The 21012-nt window shown below is 41.5% G+C and overlaps 1 protein-coding gene across 2 annotated transcripts in view; it reads right to left on the bottom strand.

Moving 5' to 3' along the window:
- Positions 1 to 21012, bottom strand: part of CUBN (cubilin) — a 305685-nt gene that overhangs the window by 143901 nt on the left and 140772 nt on the right. For both annotated transcript variants that reach the window (XM_037739008.1, XM_017529781.2), the window contains exons 29-31: positions 17997 to 18178; positions 11755 to 11929; positions 9488 to 9657 (exon numbers count right to left, since the gene is read on the bottom strand). In XM_037739008.1, coding sequence (XP_037594936.1) covers positions 9488 to 9657; positions 11755 to 11929; positions 17997 to 18178 — 527 coding nt within the window. The remainder of the gene's footprint in view (positions 1 to 9487; positions 9658 to 11754; positions 11930 to 17996; positions 18179 to 21012) is intronic.

Below are 21012 nucleotides of genomic sequence, written 5' to 3'. Positions count from 1 at the left end.
TTTTGAAACAGGGTCATGCTGTCACCCAGGCTGGAGAGCAGTGATGCGATCACAGCTCACTGCAGCCTTGACCTCCCATGCTCAAGTGATCCTCCCGCTTCAGCTTCCTGAGTCATTGGGAATACAGGTATGTGCCACCTTGCCTGGCTAATTTTTAAATTTTTTTGTAGAGATGCGGTTCAGGCTGGTGTCGAGCTCCTGAGCTCACACAATCCTCCTGTCTCAGCCTACCAACGTGCTAGAATTACAGGTATGAGCCGTCACTCCTGGCCATTCACTCATTCTTTAAGCAAATGTCCTTCCCTCCCTCATCCCTATCACCTGCCCCACCCACCACCATGTAATTGGCCTCTGATTCTAGTGACCGCCGCCATGACAGTTCTCTATGTGTCCCAGTACTACATTCCCAAGACCACTACCTACTTAGAGAACTTAACGCCTCTGATCCAAGCTTTTTCCACTGCTTCCCAAACAGACATTGTACCAGCGTTCTCTTTCTCTGCCAGCCCATTCTTCACACACTGCTGCCTGTTATCATTATAAAATACAGCTCTGAGTATGTTATTCCCCTGTTTTACAGAAAATGTTCACACTACCTGACTCCACACTACCTATAGGATAATTTCAAGTTCTTCACTGGAGCTGAAGAGAAGAACTCAGATGTCTTCTGCAGCCCCTTGGTCACCACGTGCTCCCCAGCATTTGTTCACACTCCAGGCACAACACTCTCCTTTCTTATTCCCAAATGCATGGGCACGATGTCACCGTCCTTCCCTCACAGACTCCCCTACTGGCCTCACTCCGCATTTCTACTGGTGAGACTCTGCCACTTTAATGTCGCCTCCAGTGTGAAAGCTTCCCTGGCTTCCAGGCCCAAATGAATCATGCCGGCCATTTTCACAATGATTATAGTACACCTAGCATTTAGGTATGCTAAACCCTAGGGCCTATGCTATGAGAAGGATTCAAAAGCAGACTCTTCTACTTAAGAGCTTGAGGCCCAGAATTACAGATGGCAAGTCCTGACCCTGACTTCTTTTTTAAAAAACTTTCATTTTAGGTTCAAGGGTCCATGTACAGGTTTGCTATCCAGGTAAATTGCCTGTCATGGAGGTTTGGTATACAGACTATTCTGTCACCCAGGTAATAAGCAGAGCATGTGATAGGTAGTTTTTTGATCCTCTTCTTCCTCCCAGCTGCCACCCTCAAGTGGGCCCTGGTATCTCTTTTGCCCTTCTTTGTGTCCATGTGTGCTCAGTGTTTAGCTCCCATGTCTAAGTGAGAACACGCAGTATTTAGTTTTCTGTTCCTGTGTTACTTCACCTAGGATAATGGCCTCCAGCTTAGGATAAACTGGGTTATCTTAGATAACCCAGGATTATGGGTTAGGATAATGGGTTCCTGTTACTGCAAAGGACATGATCTTGTTCATTTTTGTGGCTGTGTCGTATTACCTGGTATATATGTACCAAGTTTTCTTTATCCCATCCACCATCGATGGGCATCTAGGTTGATTCCACGTCTTTGCTATCGTGGACAGTGTTGTAATGATTAACATGGGGATGCACGTCTGACTCTGACTTCTAAGTGCATTTGTGCTCCTGGTATTCCACACTGTCTCTTCCTCCAGTCCTTACTGAATGAACTTCCCCCAAAACACTCATCAGCAGCAGCAGCATAATGGCTAGCACAAGCGAAGAACTTTCTATGTGACAGCAAGCAGGTCATCTATATTATCTCAAATACCTAACAGTGAATCTAACAGAGGTCCTCTTATTATCCCCATTTCTATTGAGGAAACTGAAGTTGAAAGATTAACTTTCTTCCAAGGAACACAGCTAGAAAATCACAAAGTCCAGGCTTAGGCTCAGATCCACCCTACTGCAGAGGTAAGGTTTCTTAGCTGAGGCATTGTGCTGACTCACACTAATGGTGTGGCTCACTTTTTATTTTAATGTCTTGCCTAGCTGCCTAGAGGTACCTGCTTCTAACATTTCTTCTGCCCACTGGCTGGGATTTTCCAACTACAGTTAACCCTTGAACAACACAGGTTTGAACTGCCTGGCTCCACTTAAACACAGATTTTCTTCCATCTCTGCCACCCCTGAGACAGCAAGACCAGCGTCCCCTCCCCCTTCCTCCTCAGCCCACTCAATATGAAGATGAGGATAAAGACCTTTATGGTGATCAACTTCCACTTAATAAATAGTAAATATATTTTCCCTTCTTTATGATTTTCTTAATGTTCTATTTTCTCTAGCTTACTTTATTATAAGAATACAGTATGTAATATATAAAACATATAAAATGCCTGTTAATTGGCTGTTTATGTTAATGGTAAGCCTTCTGTCCACCATAGGTATTAGTAGTTACGTCTTGGGGGACTTGAAAGTTGTATGTGGATTTCTTACTACGAGGCAGGGGAGCGGTGGGCCAATGACCCTAATCCCAGCATTGTTCAAGAGTCAACTGTACTTCACACAGTATTATCTGATTCTGACAACTTGTTTGGACTATTACATTTTATATTTTGCTTATCTACCAGCTCAAACTCCTCCCAGCACTTGTTTTTGAGTTTCTTTCCCATCTCCATGCCTAAGACCAGATCACAGTTGAGGTTTCACTTCCTGCTGTCTGTTTCCTTCTGCTGCACTGTGTCAAGCCAAGCCCAGCTGCATGCTGAAATATGGCAGTGTTCACAGAAACCTTGTCTGTGTGTTTATGTCCCAAGGAGGTGGAAAATCCTCCTCAGGACAACAAGAGGGAAAAACCCAGGCGTGCTGGCATACCTTTGACCTAGGCTCTAGTTTGGTCACACTTTGTATGTTAAATTCCACGGATTACGCACCGTATCAAAGAAAAGAAGTTGCACCTGGCACAATGCAGACGAGAAAAGAAGGAAGCAGTAGAGCCATACCCACCACGGTCAAAACTATGAGTAATTTTGTCTCTGGCCCATTCAAACATCTCTTAAAGCCCCTTATTTTGCTTTAATATTTATTTCACCTTTATTCCTTTTTTTTTTTTTTCTTTTAACAGACAGGACTTGTTATAGGCAGAAGTGCAGTGGCACAATCTCTGCTCACTGCAACTTCTGCCTCCCGGGCTCAAGTGATCCTTTCACCTCAGCCTCCCAAGTAGCTGGGACTACAGGTGTGTGCCACCATGCTTGGCTAATTTTTTAATTATTTTCTAAAAACAGGGTCTCACTATATTGCCCAGGCTGATCTCAAATTCCTGGGCTCAAGTAATGATCTTCCCTCACCCTCCCAAAGTGCTGAGATTACAGGCGTGATCTACCACACACAGCCTCACCTTTATTCTTAAAGGAATTTTAGAAGAACATGGAGTACCTGGCTTGTAGTTACCTGTTTTTCTTTAAACTGAATATATAGCATTCTATTGTCCTTTTTTAAAATTTGTTTTGCTTCCAATGCTGGTTGAAAAGTCAGCATTTAGTCTCTACTTTCTAAGAAGCAATCTGTTTCCCACCTACCCACTCCTCTAGCTGACTTTAACATTTTTTCTTTGTTATTTTTTTTTTTTTTTTAGAAAATGTGTCATTCTATTTATCCTGCTTTGTTGTTTGGGTTCCTTGAGATTCTAATTATTATTTTTTTTAATGATGACTTCCACCAGTTTTGGCAAAGTTTTAGTCATTAGCTCTTCAAAATTTGCTTCTGTTCCATATATCTCTCTTTTTCTTGTGAGACTCCAAGTAAGTGTAAGCTATACCTTTTCTAAGTGTCCTCTATATGTCTTAACCTCTCTTATATACTCTTTACCTTTTTTAATCCATATGTTTTCTGAGTAGATTCTTGACTTATCTTTCAGTTAATTATTTCTCTCTAGTCTCTATTTTTCTCTTTATCTCTGCCCGATCTCTCAAAAAAACCTTCTGCTGACATCTTAATTTTAGCTATGGTATTTATTAGTTCTCAAATTTGTAGCTGGTTCTTTTTCACATCGCAATGTCACTTTCTATAGTATGCAGTTCCTTACTGAAAGTTTTCCGTTTGACTTTCCATGAGTTGAGTAATCACAGTTGTTTAGCAAGTGTGCCAGGTACTTTAGTATCTGGCATGTTAGTGGATTCGTTCTATTACCTCTTACCCATATCATGTCTCATTTTTGTTATATTGTCCCCTCACGTACACGACTATCTTTGACAGTGTGTTGGTGATACAGACAGGATGCAGGGAAATACTAGGTAGAAGACGGCAGTTCCCTAGCAAAGGCCACTCTCAAGCCTGGAAATCCATGGCCCTAAACGGTAACAGGCATTCCTGTTTCCATGCTCAAATGTTGCCTTTTGGTCTGCCACACCCCTATCCTGTACTCATATAAACTCCAAAACCCAGAATTCATGAGCAGACAAGCAGATGAGCAGATTAACAGAAGAGCAGAGGAGCAGAAGAGCAACACAGCAGACAAAGAGAGAAGAGAAGGAGCATCTGAATGTTGAGAGGAGTTCAGGCAGGGACAGCCAGAGAGGAAACTGGCCACGGGACAGCAGAACTCTAGGGGGAGGATCATCTTCCCATTCCATCCCCTTTCCAGTTCCCCATTCATCCCACTGGGAGCCATTTCCATCATCCAATAAAACCCCTGCATTCACCATCCTTCAAGTCTATGTGTGACCTGATTCTTCCTGGACACCAAACAAGAACCCAGGTACCAAGAGGACACTGAGCTGGTTAACACTTAAGTCATCTGAGGATGGTAGAGCTAAAACAGCACTGTAGCATGCCCACTAAGGCTTCAGGAGTTGCAGGCACCCACCCCTAGATGCTAGCATGGGGTCCAGAGCCCAAGAGTGCTCACCCTGACTCCTGAACCTGCCTCTCTGCATGCTCCCCAACCCATAAGGAGTTTGAGCATGCAGCACCTGAACAGATGAGACACACCCCTGTCGCATGTCCTGTGAGGGGGGTTAGGGAACTCTCCCATTTCATTGGCTATTACACATGAAAAATTATAGGTAGAAACGATGTCTAGAATGCTATTGTTTCTCTTTGAAGAAGATTTTAAGTTGCTTTTGCTGGATGCCCAGTGCCCAGATGCAAGAGAAATACAGGATTCACTCTCATTATTCCATGGCTTCAGATTTTGGGGGTTCACTCGGGTAACTCAAACATTGGATGCAGTCTCAGTGAAGGCTGTTTGCCTTTCATTTTACCTAAGATACGAATGGTTTGCCAAGACTGCCACCCTAACAAAGCCTGGACTCAAACTTTGGTCCTTTTTGTCCTGAGAGGCTCTCAGAAGAGCTGCTAAATCCTTGTGGATCAGTAAATGCCCTGTAGGCAAAAATGGTCCCAAAGACTGGACTCAAACCTCTCTCAGATATTCACTCTGAAATTTTATACTACCTCATGAGCCATTTGCTACATTTAGAAAGATGTTTGTAAATGTTTTCCAAAATCTCTAAATGGTCTTTGTCAGGAGAATGGGTAAATGTTCTATACTTTCAGTCTGCATGATGCTTTGCCAACTTAGACTCTGAAGACTCACTTGGATGGTTAATATATAGTGATAAATAAATTGAACTTTCATTAGTAACCTAATCTTGTAAAATAACATTAATATCATACCATTAGAATGAGTTACTTGGAAAAACATAAAACAACCTTTGAGTTTTCTTGAGGTAAATTTGAAAGAAGCTAGCCAGTTGTAATTTGTGTAGGAAACTATCAGGAAGCTAAAATAGAAAGATCCAGTAACCAAGAGAATCTGGTTTGTATTTGAATGAAATGCCGATAAATACGAATGAAAGATTAAAAATGTTTTGTTAGAAAATCAGGTAGCCCAGTACAAGATAAGGATGTCCTCTCTAGCCACTCCTATCAACATAATATTGGAAGTTCCGGCAATGGAGAATCAGGCAAGAGAAAGAAATAAAGGGTATTCAAATAGGAAGTGAGCAAGTCAAATTGTCTATGTTTGCAGATGACATGATTGTATATTTAGAAAACTCCATCATCTCAGCCCAAAATCTTCTTAAGCTGATAAGCAACTTCAGAAAAGTCTCAGGATACAAAAATCAATGCACAAAAATCATAGGCATTCCTATACACCAATAACAGACAAACAAATCATGAGTAAACTCCCATTCACAACTGCTACAAAGAGAATAAAATAGCTAGGAATACAACTTACAAGGGATGTGAAGGATCTCTTCAAGGTGAACTACAAACCAGTGCTCAAGGAAATAAGAGAGGACACAAACAAATGAAAAAACATTCCATGCACATGGATAGGAAGAATCGATATGGTGAAAATGGCCATAATGCCCAAAGTAATTTAAAGATTCAATGCTATCCCCATCAAGCTACCACTGACTTTCTTCACAGAATTAGAAAAAACTACTTTACATTTCATATGGAACCAAAAAAGAGCCCGTATAGCCAAGACAATCCTAAGCAAAAGGAACAAAGCTGGAGACATCATACTACCTGACTTCAAACTATACTACAAGACTACAGTAACCAAAACAGCATGGTACTGGTACCAAAACAGACCAATGGAACAGAACAGAGGCCTCAGAAATAATACCACATATCTACAACCATCTGATCTTTGACAAATCTAACAAAACCAGCAACAGGGAAAGGATTCCCTATTTAATAAATGGTTTTGGGAAAACTGGCTAGCCACATGAAGCAAACTGAAACTGGACTCCTTCCTTACACCTTATATAAAAATTAACTCAAGATGAAATAAAGTTTTAAACATAAGACCTAAAACTATAAAAACCTAAGAAGAAAACCTAGGCAATACCATTCAGCATATAGGCATGGGCAAAGACTTCCTGACTTAAACACCAAAAGGAATGGCAACAAAGGCCAAAATAGACAAATAGGATCTAATTAAATTAAAGAGCTTCTGCACAGCAAACAAACAAACAAACAAACTATCATCAAGGCAGTGAACACGCAACCTATAGAATGGGAGGAAATTTTTGCAATCTATACATCTGACAAAGGGCTAATATCCAGAATATATAAAGAACTTAAACAAATTTACAAGAAAAAAATAAACAACCCTGTCAAAAAGCAGGCAGAGGATATGAACAGACACTTCTCAAAAGAAGACATTTATGTGTCCAACAAACATGAAAAAAAGCTCATCATCACTGGGCATTAGAGAAATGCAAATCAAAACCACAGTGAGATACCATCTCACACCAGTTAGAATGGCAATCATTAAAAAGTTAGGAAACAACAGATGCTGGAAAGAATGTGGGGAAATAGGAATGCTTTTATACTGTTGGTGGGAAGGTAAATTAGTTTGACCATTATGGAAGACAATGTGGCAATTCCTCAAGGATCTAGAACCAGAAATATCATTTGACCCAGCAATTCCATTACTGGGTATATACCCAAAGGATTATAAATCATTCTATTATAAAGACATATACACATGTATGTTTATTGTGGCACTATTCACAATAGCAAAGACTTGGAACCAATCCAAATGTCCATAAATGATAGCCTGGATAAAGAAAATGTGGCACAAATACACCATGGAATACTATGCAGCCATAAAAAAGGATGAGTTCATGTCCTCTGCAGGGATATGGATGAAGCTGGAAACCATCATTCTCAGCAAAGTAACACAGGAACAGAAAACCAAACACCTAGTATTCTCACTCATAAGTGGGAGCTGAACAATGAGAATGCATGGACACAAGGAGGAGAACATCACACACTGAGGCCTGTTGAAGGGTGGCGGGCCAGGGAAGGGAAAGTATTAGGAGAAATACCTAATGCAGATGACAGGTTGATGGGTACAGCAAACCACCATGGCACGTGTATACCTGTAACAAACCTGCACGTTCTGCACCTGTATCCCAGAACTTAAAGTATAATGATAACAATAATAACACAGAAAATCAGGTAGCCAAAAAATTTAAAAACAGAAAGAATAAAGAAGCCTTCCAAAGAAAACTTCATTCACTCTTACAATAAATGCAAAGCATTAGTTTCAGGTAGGAATGCATTAAAAGTGTTGGTAGCAGTGATGGGACAGGAGGCAGGACAATGCTTGGTTGAAGAGGGTGGGTTCCCTGGTGAGTGCTCCACCCTCAAGCCTGGACCTGCTGCCCAAAGTGAGAGCTATCCCTGTTTTCCCATCCAAATGTTGCCTTTTGGCCTGCCCTGCCCCCATTCTGTGCCCATAAGAACCCCAAGCCCCAGACTCAGCAGACACGCACACACAGAAGAGAGAAGCGTCTGAACGTCAGGAGGAGAAGGAGCTGGGCATCGGAGATTATGGTCAGAGAGGAGTCTGGCTAAGGAAGGCTAGACTCCAGGGGGAGATTATCTTCCCGCTGTATCCCCTTTCAAGCTCCCCTTCCTGCTGAGACCCACTCCTACCTCTCAGTAATGTTCTCCACATTCACCACCCTTCAATTTGTTCATGTGACCTGGTTCTTTCTGGACACCAGACAAGAACTCGGTATCAAGAGGGCAGGGTGTAAAAGGCTGTCACCCTGACCCTCCACTGAGCTGGTTAACACTTAGCCGTCCAGAGACAGCAAATACTAGAAGAGCACTGATTGTAACAAATGCCTTGTGGGGCTTGGGGGTTACAGACACCCTCTTCCTGATGGCAGAGCCAAGAGCACTGTAACATGCTTGGATGCTGCCATGGGGCCTGCAGAGAGTCTGCTTCCTCCAGAGAGGAGTGACTAGCCAGTTCCAGTGTTGGTTTACCCAGTTTCTGCATTCATCTGCTTGTGTGTTCCCTTCTCTAAGGAATTCAGCTTGGCAGTAAATAAGCCACCCCCTTTGCAAATCCGGTGAAGGACTCAAGGAACCTCTCCTGTCTCAGTGGCAGAACTTTTTTGTCATCTGACTAACTCATAGCCATATTCCTTCTCCTCCGCTCTATCTCTGAACTTATTCTATTAGAACATGGATTTGTTCAACTAGCAAATCAAGATACCCTGGTCTCCAGAAAAGCGGAATCCTGTGAAAATCCCAGAGGCTTAATAATAATTAATCTAAAAAATTTATGATAAACCTATTCTATGACACTTTCTGGATCTCTTTTGAGGCCAGTTCTGGGTAATGATATATCAGGGGGCTTTTGTGGAAATTTTGCTTTCCTTATTAAAAGAAACACAAACAAAACAGAAATAGTTAACTCTATTTCTTCTTCCTTTTTTCAAAGGCAGACTCACGTAGGACATTCAGATAAAAACCACTGCAGTCACTTTTTGACTGTGAAGTAACAATATGATGAAAGGCAACACACTAATTATGGTAGAGCAGAAAGTGACTTGCTAAACAAACCTTGAGATTACCTCCTGATTTGTTTTTAGATAAAAATCAATGTCCTTATATTTTAAGTTGCTAATAGTTGGATTTCCTATGATTTGACGTTGAAAACACCCATAAGTAATCCATTTACTAAATATACTTATAGCAGTGTTTTGACGCAAGTTTCACTGGAAACAATGCCTGAAATTTACATCACTTACCATAATACAAGAGTCCTGTAGTTCAAGGTCAAAGTCAGTAAAGTTCAAGAGAACACGGTGATTTTTGTCAACCCGAATGACCCAAGAACAGTCTGTGTTGCTCCTATAAGGCCTGGGGTAATTTGGAGAATGAATCTCTCCACTAGGAGCCTGGAAAATCCCACCACAACCTGGAAGTGAGAAACACAATTATTTCATGAAAAGAATATGGACGCATTAAAATAATCCATTACCTGGTAGTACGGATCAAGGTATTACTTTGCTTGACTATTAGTTTTAGTGTCTATGCTACAAATGCTGAGGAACTTGATATCCACATTAAGTCATTTATCTCAACAGAATAAGAAGGGATGACATGGATGATTCTAAGAAAATACTTCAAACACTGAAAATACAGATGCCAAAAGTTATTGTTAAAAATAATTAAAAGGAAATGCAAATGAAATCACATTTTCACAAAGCCATGGAACACTGTTTTTTCATTGTCCTCTAAAAATATAGCATTCTGGAAGAATAACACGTTTCCTTCCAAGAATTGTGATAATCTAGTACTGCGTGCATTTAAAAATAATTTAATATCTACTCTTTAAAAATTTAGTATTCTGGATATAGTACAGTTACTTAGGTTTTTAAAAATTCCTATGCTGTTATCAAATACCTGTTTGTACAATGTCTTCTCTATGACCAATCATTTCTTGAATTTATAATAATATAAACCAATTTTTTTTTGAGACAGAGTCTTGCTCTGTCGCCCAGGCTGGAGTGAAATGGCACACTCTTGGCTCACTACAACCTCCACCTCCCTGGTTCAAGCAATTCTCCTGTCTCAGCCTCCCAAGTAGCTGGGATTACAGGTGTGCACCACCACACCTAGCTAATTTTTGTATTTTTTTAAGTAGAGTCCGAGTTTCACCATGTTGGTCAGGCTGGTCTCGAACCCCTGACCTCGTGATCTGCCCACCTCAGCCTCTCAAAGTGCTGGGATTACAGGCATGAGCCACCGCGCCAAGCTTGTCACTGTTTTCTAATAATGGAGAATCATTTAGGATAATCTAAACACTCTGTGTGTGTGTGTGTACATGCGTATGTATGTGTGTGTGTATATGCATGCGTGTGTGTGTGTGTGTGTGTGTGTGTGTGAGTGTGTATTTAAATTAACTTTAGGGAGAGCTCTTAAATAGCTACTATGTTATGGTAGAGTTGACAGTTGAAGAAGTGTGGCCATCAGGTAACCTGGGATCACATATGTGCTTTGACATTTTCTTTTCTTTCTTTCTTTTTTTCTTTTTTTTTGAGACAGAATCTTGCTCTGTCGCCATGCAGGAATGCAGTGGCATGATCTCGGCTCACTGCAACCTCCTCCTGTGTTCAAGCAATTCCCCTGCCTCAGCTTCCTGAGTAGCTGGGACTGCAGGCATGTGCCACCACCACACCCAGCTAGTTTTTGTATTTTAGTAGAGATGGGATTTCACCATGTTGGCCAGCGTGGTCTCGATCTTCTGACCTTGTGATCCATCCACCACCGCCTCCCAAAGTGCTGGGATTACAGGCGTGAGCCACCACGCATGACCAACATTTTCCAGCTGTGGATCTTTGGGCAAGTCACTAATCTTTCTAAGCTTCAGTGTCCTCATTGATGAGGATATGAAGTGGACTTCCCTCATAGGGTAGTTGTAAGGACTAAAGGAAATAATCCTCATAAAATAGTTAGAAAAGTGGCTGGTACACAGTAAGGATTCTGCAAATGTGGCTATCACTGGTAGTTGAATATACTAACATCTGTTAAAATATTTCGTGCCATAGTTTGTTACTATACTTTAAAAATACACAACAGGCAATTTAGACTTCCTAAAATCTTGGGCAGAAAGTCACTATATAGCATACAGTAATTCCTTGGAATTCATCAATTTAATGTTTGCAAGTTTGCTATTTGCCGAGAATCCAAAGGTCTGTACTGTGGCATGAGATGTGGAAGCTGGTTCAGAGGTACAACCCGCTGGAGAGTAGGTCGGGCCTATCACCCTAGCTCCACTCTCACCATGGACTTACACGCTTACATTCTTGTTTTCACATACATGGTGACCCTTAGGAGGTTAAACTGTCATGTTATTTAGGGAAGAGTGTATGTCAGGTCTTAGTAGACTTCCCTCTGGGGAGTCACTAAGTTATCGATCAGGGTGTAGCCTTCATACATTTTCCCAAACATTTCATGAAATTTAATGAGGGCTCAGCTTAAGTACTTTAGGATGCCTCCTTTATTCACTCACCTCCAGGGACTGCTTGCCAGGAAGCACTGAAGCCTCTCCCATTTACAGATAAGTCAGTCTTGAATCGAATTGCTAGCTCATTCCCAGTGCTGGAGACTTGCATGGGGTTCTCAGGTGATCTCTGGGTACACAATTGGGCTATTCTAGGAGAGTGGAAATCAGGGCCTCCATAGATCTAACATGGAATGTAGGGAAAAAAACTTAAAAAGATATTTTAAGCAATTACACACCCTTCCCCTTGCCTCATGTTAACCCCTGGCTCCTTGGGTTCTATGACAATTAGAGATTGAAATCGCAGCCTCCCTGGGTGTGGATGCACTGATGCCCTATAAACTTGAGCTGAGTTTTCAGAGGCACTCCCTCTGCCTTAGGAACACACAAGTTCAATCACCCACGAAACGCCTGCTTGTTTCATCAGCCAGGATTGCAGAGGACGACAGTATAGATTATTCCAGAATCTTTCCTATCTCCTCTTTTTGTTTATTTCATGTCTCCATGAGATTTCCTGCTTTCTCGAACAGAAACATGGCAGATCATACAGTATTAAGTCTGGTTTTCTGAATTTTGGGGGACATTTAAGAAAAGAAGAAATGTCTGATTTTCTAACTCTTATAGGCACATATGATTAGTCTTAGCATAAAGACATTGTGTTATGAAAGTTCAGTTTACTGAAGGCTACCAATATCTAAGTTATATTTTTAGGAAGTTGCACCTACCCTGCAAACTGAATGTTTTCTAAAACCACACACATAGACTATAATGCACATGCTTCTTCAGGAGTGGAAATAATAGCTCTCCGGGTGTGTTTTGGAGCCTAAGGAAGGGAATGCTATGCACCTTCCCTGTGCCTGCTTCCAACACACCCACGCCCAGAAACCTGACCAGGTGCACCGCGCTTTTCTGCTGAGGGATTGCCCTAGACTCTGCCTTAGTCTCTAGATGGCTCCTTCAGATACAGACAGGAGACAGGGAAATACCGGGTAGAAGAGGGCAGTTGCCTGGCAAAGGCCCCACCCCCAAGCCTGGAAACCCATGACCCTGAATGGGGACAGGCACTTCTGTTTTCACGCACAAATGTCACCTTTTGGCCTGCCATGTCCCCATATCCTATACCCATATAAACCTCCAACCTCAGGCTCCATGAGCAGATGAGCAGATGAACAGAAGAGCAGAGGAACAGAAGAGCAGAGGAGGAGAATGAGACAGAAGAAGAAGCAAATGAACACTGAGAGGAGCTTGGCTGGGGATACTCGGATAGAGATCATCCATGGGACAGTCAAACTTCAGGGGGATGATCATCTTCCCACTCCATCCCCTTTCCAGCTTCCCATCCATCCCACTGACAGCTACCTCTATTACCCAATACAATCCCCGCATTCACCATCCTTCAAGTCCATGTGTGACCTAATTCTTTCTGGATGCTGGACAAGATCCCAGGTACCAAGAGGCACTGAGCTGGTTAACGCTTAAGCCATTGGTGGAAGGCAGAGCTAAAAGAACCCTGTAGCATGCCCTTGGGGGCTTTGAGAGTCACAGGCATCCACCGTTAGACCTTGCCATGGAGAGCATCTTGCCTGGGTTCCTGCATTTGCCAGTGTGCATGCTCCCCCTCCCGTAAAGGATTTGAGGGCACCACAGCTAAACAGATGAGCCACACTCCTGTCACACGACCTGCGGGTGGGTGATCAGGGAACTTTCCCCTTTCACTTCTAGATCGATCATACATGACTTCAGACCACCTAGGCTCCTCCAAATCTGCCAAACTGTCTGTCTGACTGGAATCCAATACCCCAGTGACATAGTCCTCTGGAAAGGATTCTCTTTGGCTCGCACAGGGCATCCTGCAGTCAAGGATAGCCCAGGCCAGGCCTCCAGGCGGCCTCACAGATGGGTTTCTCAGTCTCCTCTGCGTCCTGCTTATCTCCTGTATATATGTGTGGAACTGGGAGGGGTGGCGAAGGGAGGATGAAAATCAAATAGAAGATGCTGATACCTCATCTTCAGGTCTTTTCAAACTTCAATTTGTAAAAGAAAGACCATCTTTGGAGACGGTTTTCAGGGACACTGGTATCTGAGACCTTCACAACTGCAGACTTAGTCCTCATGTACAGGCACTCAGGGCCAGAGCCAGGAAGGCATCTCTCAGTGGGATCTGGGTGCAACACCTTCCCACCCTCCCTCTGTGCCTTTCCTGCCCCCATTCCTCAGCACCCCCGGCCCTTGCCCACCCTCAAGGCCCACTGCTGACTGATAGGAAAATCACTCAAGTGTTCTCTGGGGAGAGGGAGTGAGAACAAGAAGCCTGCTTTGGGGTGGAGTGTGTGATTTGAATGTATAATGATTTCTTTGTCTGATTAATTCCCCCCAGCCATCCGGGAAAGGCCAAAATGAATGAAACTGCTGTTTCACAGAGGGCTGAGCACAAGGACAGTAATTGCAAAGGAATGAAGCAGACCAACTTCTTCAGGCATATTTTTATTAGGAGGAGCTGATGTTTGTGCACTTCCCCCAAGTCCATCCAAAGCAGGACTTTAGGAAGAGCCCTGTGTGGCCCCTGTTGCATACACATATGCAAATGGCAGAAGCAAACTTGCTTGGTGCATAGAGCTAGCTTTCTTTCCCATTTTCAAGATCTCCCTACCCCCTTGGCTAGGGCACAGTCCTCAGAGCATGAAACTGACAGCATGTGCTCCCAATCACCCAAGCCCAATTAATAACACATATTTGGAGAGACCACTGAGCCCAAGTGGTAAGTTCTAACAATGAAAACTCGCACATCAGCAAAATATTCTTTGTTTTCTCTGCTCATACATCCCCTTGAGATCACAAGCATAATGGGTATGAGTTGGCTGGACCTAGAAGCCTGTAGAAGAATAAACACTGCCACTTTGGACATTATTTGCTTCCCTTCTTGCAAGGCTGAGCTCACAAAAGCCCATCGCAGAGAGGCCAGGCCGAGCTAACTGTCCACACCAAGCAATTGTCTTCGTTTACTGCTCCAAGGAGTGGATTTCCTTTTCTGCCTGATGCCAGTCCAGAATCTCTCTAAAGAGCTTTTAAAGAGATTAAAGTAAAATCAGACGGAGTGTTTCCATGACTGAAACAATGGTCCTCCGGCTTCCACAAATAAAACTGATAGTTAGCACATGACTCTTCAAAAGAAAGAAAAGCTGGAAAAAATTTCAGGGCATGGTTCATTCAACTATAGCATATGACTAAACTCTGGAGGCAAAAGAAGTGGTCTGATGATCAGAGATTTAAAAATGTGTTTTAGGGAACGCTCAGGATGAAGAACATTTCAAAGCCTATGGTTTTAATCTGTTTTGAACGTTTCTTTCTGCTCTGTTGGCTCCATTTATTGTTGCAATCAAGTCAGCATTCCAGGGTTATGAGTAACCAAACAGCTGCTGCTTTTTGCAATGAGCCACTTTCTGGACACTGATTTTTGCGGGGAAAAATGGCTTCTGAATAAATTTTGCGAAACACAGATAAGCCCACTATTTACTAACAGTAAGGCCCCACCTGACTACACTCAGGTGCAGGCTGAGAAAGTCAGCAAAGTTTTGAAAAAATCACATACCCCCCCATGGGTAACAGACTTTAAACCCACCACTAACATGTAATCAGCAGCTAGGGAGGGATGAAAAAAACCATTCCACTGCCATTAGCCCAAATTTATCACAACATTTTCCAAATGAGTTGAGCATTTGCAGAAAAGCAAAACAAGGCTTTTGAATAAAATGTCAGAGGGTTGCTCATTTCAAGTTTCAGAAAAAAAACTTTCCCCAAATATTTAAGGGCCTCCAAATCAGTCCCCCAAATCCTGCTTTTGGTGGAACATGGGAGGCCACTGCTTACCACAAGTGGTGCCATGCCAGCTTATCATAATAAAAATAAGCTCCAAGCACACTGTGCATCTTACCACAGCCATTTCTGTGAGGCACAGGGCTCTCCTTGGAAGCTGCTTCTGCCTGGAGTCCCTGATTTTATCCCTCAGGCCCCAGGCCTGCTTGCAGGGAACAGACCCTGTCTCTACTTTTTCCTGTAATGGGTGTGACAAAACCCGAAACACAATGAGCCCATTTACATTTTGCCAAGTGGGCAACAATCACATGCACTTTGGAGTATGAAAATAAAGGGTTTGGAACACTGCACATAGCTGTGGAAGATCTGCCGCCAGCCCTTTGTAAGTGATAAGGGGTTTTATGCAACCAAGCAATATCCTTGCTGGCCAGTGAGGCCATCTGAACATTCCGCACGTGGACACTAGTCCTTCGAGCTGTGAGTGTGAATTTCAGGAGGCACCCTGTTTCTCCTCTGAGATGGAGTCACGACTTGGCAGCAGTCCCTCCATGAAGACTTACCAGTTCTATCTGATTTCATTTGCTGTAGCTCTATCATCAGACAATAGTAGTTTATTATTAGCAAACTACTGTAGAGCTACAGTAAATAAAATCAGAGATATAAATGGTAAATCTTTTAGAGCTACTAAAAGTAATTCCTAGCAACTCTCACTGAGGGGATGACTTTAGAACTCCATTTCTTTTCAAGATAAGAACTTGTTTTAAAATTAAAGTTTTTGTTAAAGTTTCCTGTAAAGTCCATATTACTCGTATCGACCTCTTGCACCCTGCACCCATCTGCGGTCTCAGGGTTTACTGGAGTGTTGAGCAGTGACTGGCTTCAGTTATTAGCTCTTCCACTCCCCGTCCATGTGGTCATGGAAAAGACCATTAAACTTTTTGACCCATGGCTGTGACCACTGTAAAAATGGGAATACAATTCCCCTCTTACCTCATGGAACAATTTAATGTTTAAATGAGAACGTGGAGGTAAAAATTCCTTTGTAAAATACCCTAAATGTGCATTATTAATGCTGTGTCAATCAGAGACTTTGACACTTTCATTCATTCCACAAACACTGATTGAGTGTTTACTATTTTTCAGGTACTCTGTGGAGCTGGGAATGTAGCAGTAAAACAAAGCAAACAAACATCCAGCCTTTTGGGATTTAGGTTCTACTGGATGTAGAATCCCTGTCATGCTGTGCCGCAGCAGTCCCTAGAGCTGAGGTGATAGGATTTTGTGTGTATTTGGAAGACATTAAAGTTTGCAGACAGGTCAAAGTTCAAAGTTCTAAACTTTATATATATACACACACACACACACACATATATACATATGTATATATACGTATGCATTACATATACACAAACATGTAGCATATTACATAATTATGTAGTGTATTATATACTTACATTATAATCTATTATACTTATTGTGATTATAATTTATAATGTAAGTAAACAATATGCTATATAATTATGTAATACATTACATATATTTGGGACATCTATATATGTTATATAATTATATAAAACTATTACATAGATAATATAATTATATAGTATGCTATTTAATTATAACAAATTATATTTATATGTTATAAACTATAACAAAATATTTAAAAAATATATTAAAATACACACACACAGATGCACGCGCACACACACACACATATTCTAATGACTAATTTCCTGCAATTAAAAATTGATTATAATAAACTTTTGGGCCCAAGATTCTCAAAGACTATTTTAATGATCCAAGACACACCTTTTGCAGCAGTGCTGGAAAAGTCTTCATCTTCCAATGCTTCCTGCTACCTTGGTGGCCACTGTTTCACAAAAGCCCTCTGTGGCAGATGGCCCTGGCCCCTTGAAGAGCAGTGGCCGCTCTGGCAGGCCGTCCCTATGCTTGTCAGTGCCCATTCTCTATGCTCCGACACAAGAATGCACTTTCTGAGGGAGCTTCCTGGGGCTGCAAGTGTGAGGTGTTGGCCATCCCAAGCACAATCCTTACCAGTGGGAACCAGAGTTGGGGGACCAGTGCCTCCGCTGCTGCCCTTCAGAGAGTCCCAGCAGATGGAGCCCAAGTTGCCCCCAGGGGTTCCCTCTGCTGGCTCCCTCTCCTCCCTTCCTTCACTCATTCTGTCCTGGGCTCCTGCTTCCTGGCATCACCTCCTAACTCAGCTGTAGCCAGGGCCCCCAGGCATTGCTTCAGAGAAACCTGAACTACATATTAATCCCATGTCTACCAAATTGTCACCAAAGGGCTGATGCTCATTAAAATGTCTAAGAATAGAACTCTGCTGACTACTAGAAGGAATCTGGAATCTTGGCAGAGTGATTTCCTGTTCTACCCCAAATTTTGGAATGTGCTGAAAAAACCATCTCACTTCCTACCTCCAAGACATCAAAGTTGCATCTTGCATGATACTCCACGTCGAAGTCATGGATGGTGAGCTGAACGCTACTCCCGGGGGCCGTCCTTATGTACCAGATACACTCCTTGTTGGGTGGATACCTGTTGGGGTACCCAGGGCTGCTGAAGGAGCCTGTGGCACCAGACAGCTCCCCACCACAACCTGTTAAAACAGCAAGGCTCAGTCAGTTCAAAGTGGGCAGCAGCCAGTGGAAAATGATTCATAAATTCAACTCACGGAAAGGTAATCAAAAATATACAATGCCTAATTTAGGAGAAAACCATTAAGTTATAACAAAGTTATAATATGCAATTATAAAACAACGAGAAAAATACCATGGCTACAACTTATTAAGTTTATCCTTTCCAAAAAAAAACATGGATTATATATAATTTGGTATAATAATGCTTGATCCTTTTTCTTCCCATATCAAATCTGTGTACTTTTTAAAACAATGGCACTCTAGGCCAGGTGTGATAGCTCATGTCTGTCATCCCAGCACTTTGGGAGGCTGAGGCAGGTGGATCATGAGGTCAGGAGATCAAGACCATCCTGGTCAACCTGGTGAAACACCGTCTCCACTAAAATACAAAAAATTAGCCAGGTGCGGTGGTACATGCCTGTAGTCCCAGCTACTCTGGAGGCTGAGGCAGGGGAATTGCTTGATCCCAGGAAGCGGAGGTTGCAGTGAGCTGAGACTGTGTCACTGCTCTCCAACCTGGCGACAGAGAAAGACTCTGTCTCAAAAAAAAAAAAACAAGGTCATTCTAATTTCAGATTTTCTTTATTATAATAAGGTAAGAATTACATAACATAGTATGAAGTACTACAGACCGTGTGAGCCATGGTCGTGAACTTCACATTCCTGGGTCTTCAGTGTCCTTACACTAATACATTATTGCACAGTCCCATGCAGATCTAAGAACTAGAATTTTAAGTGCTAAAAATCCTTGGCTTTGTACCAGAGACTGTAGGAAATAAACAAGTAAATGCTACAGGTCCTAAGTCAGGAAACTTACATTTAAAAAAAAATACAATGGTTATATAAAAATCCAACCAAGGAAAAAGACAATGGCATGTGTTTATGAATGTTTATATGTCATGCCTTAGAAAGTGATTCAGGCAGACCATGACAATAAATAATGAAATGCTGTAGTCTGTGGCACACAGCAGAATAATGCTGCCTTTCACTGAGTGCTCATATGGGCTTTCCATGTATTTTTTGTTTCAATACTCATAATGATCACATGAGGTAGATACTATTAGAATCCATTTCTTACATGAGCAAATCAGTGCAAACACAGGTACGGTGGATTTCCCAAGGTTAATTGATGCTAGGACACAATGGAGGTGATCTGGTTGTATCCTAGTACTGCATTACTGTACTCCACAGGTTCTCACATAGTTTGCAGGAATTCAGACAGAGATTTCAGTAGGGAGAGGAAGAGAAAACTGTGCAGAAGAGGTAAAATTTGAGAAGGCTTATAAGAGGCAAAATTAGAAAAGAACTTAAAATCATCTTGTTTTCTAACAGCAATTTTTGGTGATTAACAAAATGTTTTTTGTTCTGTTAACATTTCTGGGCCTCTGTGTTTCTTTGGAATATTCTTTATTGATTGGTAAATTCTTTCAATTACCTTCTCTTATTCTTTATCAGGCCTTTTCATGTTTAAAAACAACAGCGCCTCCTTACTTCATTATGAGTATATGCATTTTTCACCTGAAATTACCGTGACTTCAAACGTAAAACACTAAGTCTGAGATCTTGTCTATCCACTCTATGCAAATTCCTCCTGTACAGTGAGCTACAAGAAAAGCTTTTGAAAGTTAAGAAGTTAAAAAAAAAAAAAAATTCTCCCTACAGAATTCCCCACTTCGCTGAGAAGCACTGAGAATTTTCTAAGAACCTTGATTCAGTAAAGAAATCTGACTCTAGCTCAAAGTACCACCATCTTCTCGACTTCTCAGTCTCCATGCACTTGAAAACCTCTGTGTTTCCAGACTTTAAATATATTGCACAGAGCAATATCTTCCCTGTGTCCTATAAAGTTCTCACTTATATTTCTGAAGCCTACAAAAAAAAACTTTAAAATTAGATGTGCTGATGTTTATAGACTATGGTGAATCCTAGAAAAACACAAGTACCATAAAAAATGAGAAAATATTTGAACTACTACAACAACACATGCCAAATATTTCTGAAGCCAAAATCACCACAGATTGTCCATATCCCCTGAACCATGCCATAGCCCCAGGGAGCACAGGACATTCTATAACATGATGCTTCCTGAGTGCTGCAACACAGAAGCTCATGTAAACTGTGTTAAGATGCACCACCTTTTACTCAAATACATGTAGGTAAGCAAAGCCTGTTATTCCAATTTTTTTCTGTACTTGAATTTTCAACTCAGATGGTTCTTTATATCAGTGGTATCAAATAAAGTATCCAGTGGAAAAAATCTCAAGGAAAATAACTTTATGGGCACATGATGTGAAAGATAAGAAGGAAATGAAAGCTTAGATAGCTCATTTCTGCATTTTTATTTAGTGTTAGTTCATCAGCCAATCTTGTTTCCATTTTTTTTTAAATCATAGTTGATTCATCTAAAACTCTAACATTTTTCCATTGTCTTTTCCAATTGTTTTAGGTTTCCTTGTGAATTCCTTTACAAATAACAAGATACTAATATCCTTCGATTAGTCACTGTAAACTGTAAATGCCAAAAATCAGATTCTTGGCATTCAGTAATGTTTTAAAAAATTACAGTACTGTTATATGGACCCATAGTGTATTTTTTTCCGATATTTGAAGCAAATAATAAACAAGGTTTGTTTAATAAACAAAGCAAAGTTTTATTTTTAAGTATATCTTGTTCTATTCTCATTAATAGCACCTGTGGATTTTTTTTTTTAAAGAAACTTACTTCCTTCCCTCTTCCCTCCTTCCTTCCTTCCCTTCTCTCTCTCTGTTTCTTATTTTCTTTCTTTTTTTTTTT

The sequence above is a fragment of the Cebus imitator genome, unplaced genomic scaffold, assembly GCF_001604975.1.
Source record: "Cebus imitator isolate Cc_AM_T3 unplaced genomic scaffold, Cebus_imitator-1.0 Scaffold61, whole genome shotgun sequence".
Classification (NCBI taxonomy): Eukaryota; Metazoa; Chordata; class Mammalia; order Primates; family Cebidae; genus Cebus; species Cebus imitator.
This window is presented reverse-complemented; position numbering and strand designations above follow the sequence as displayed.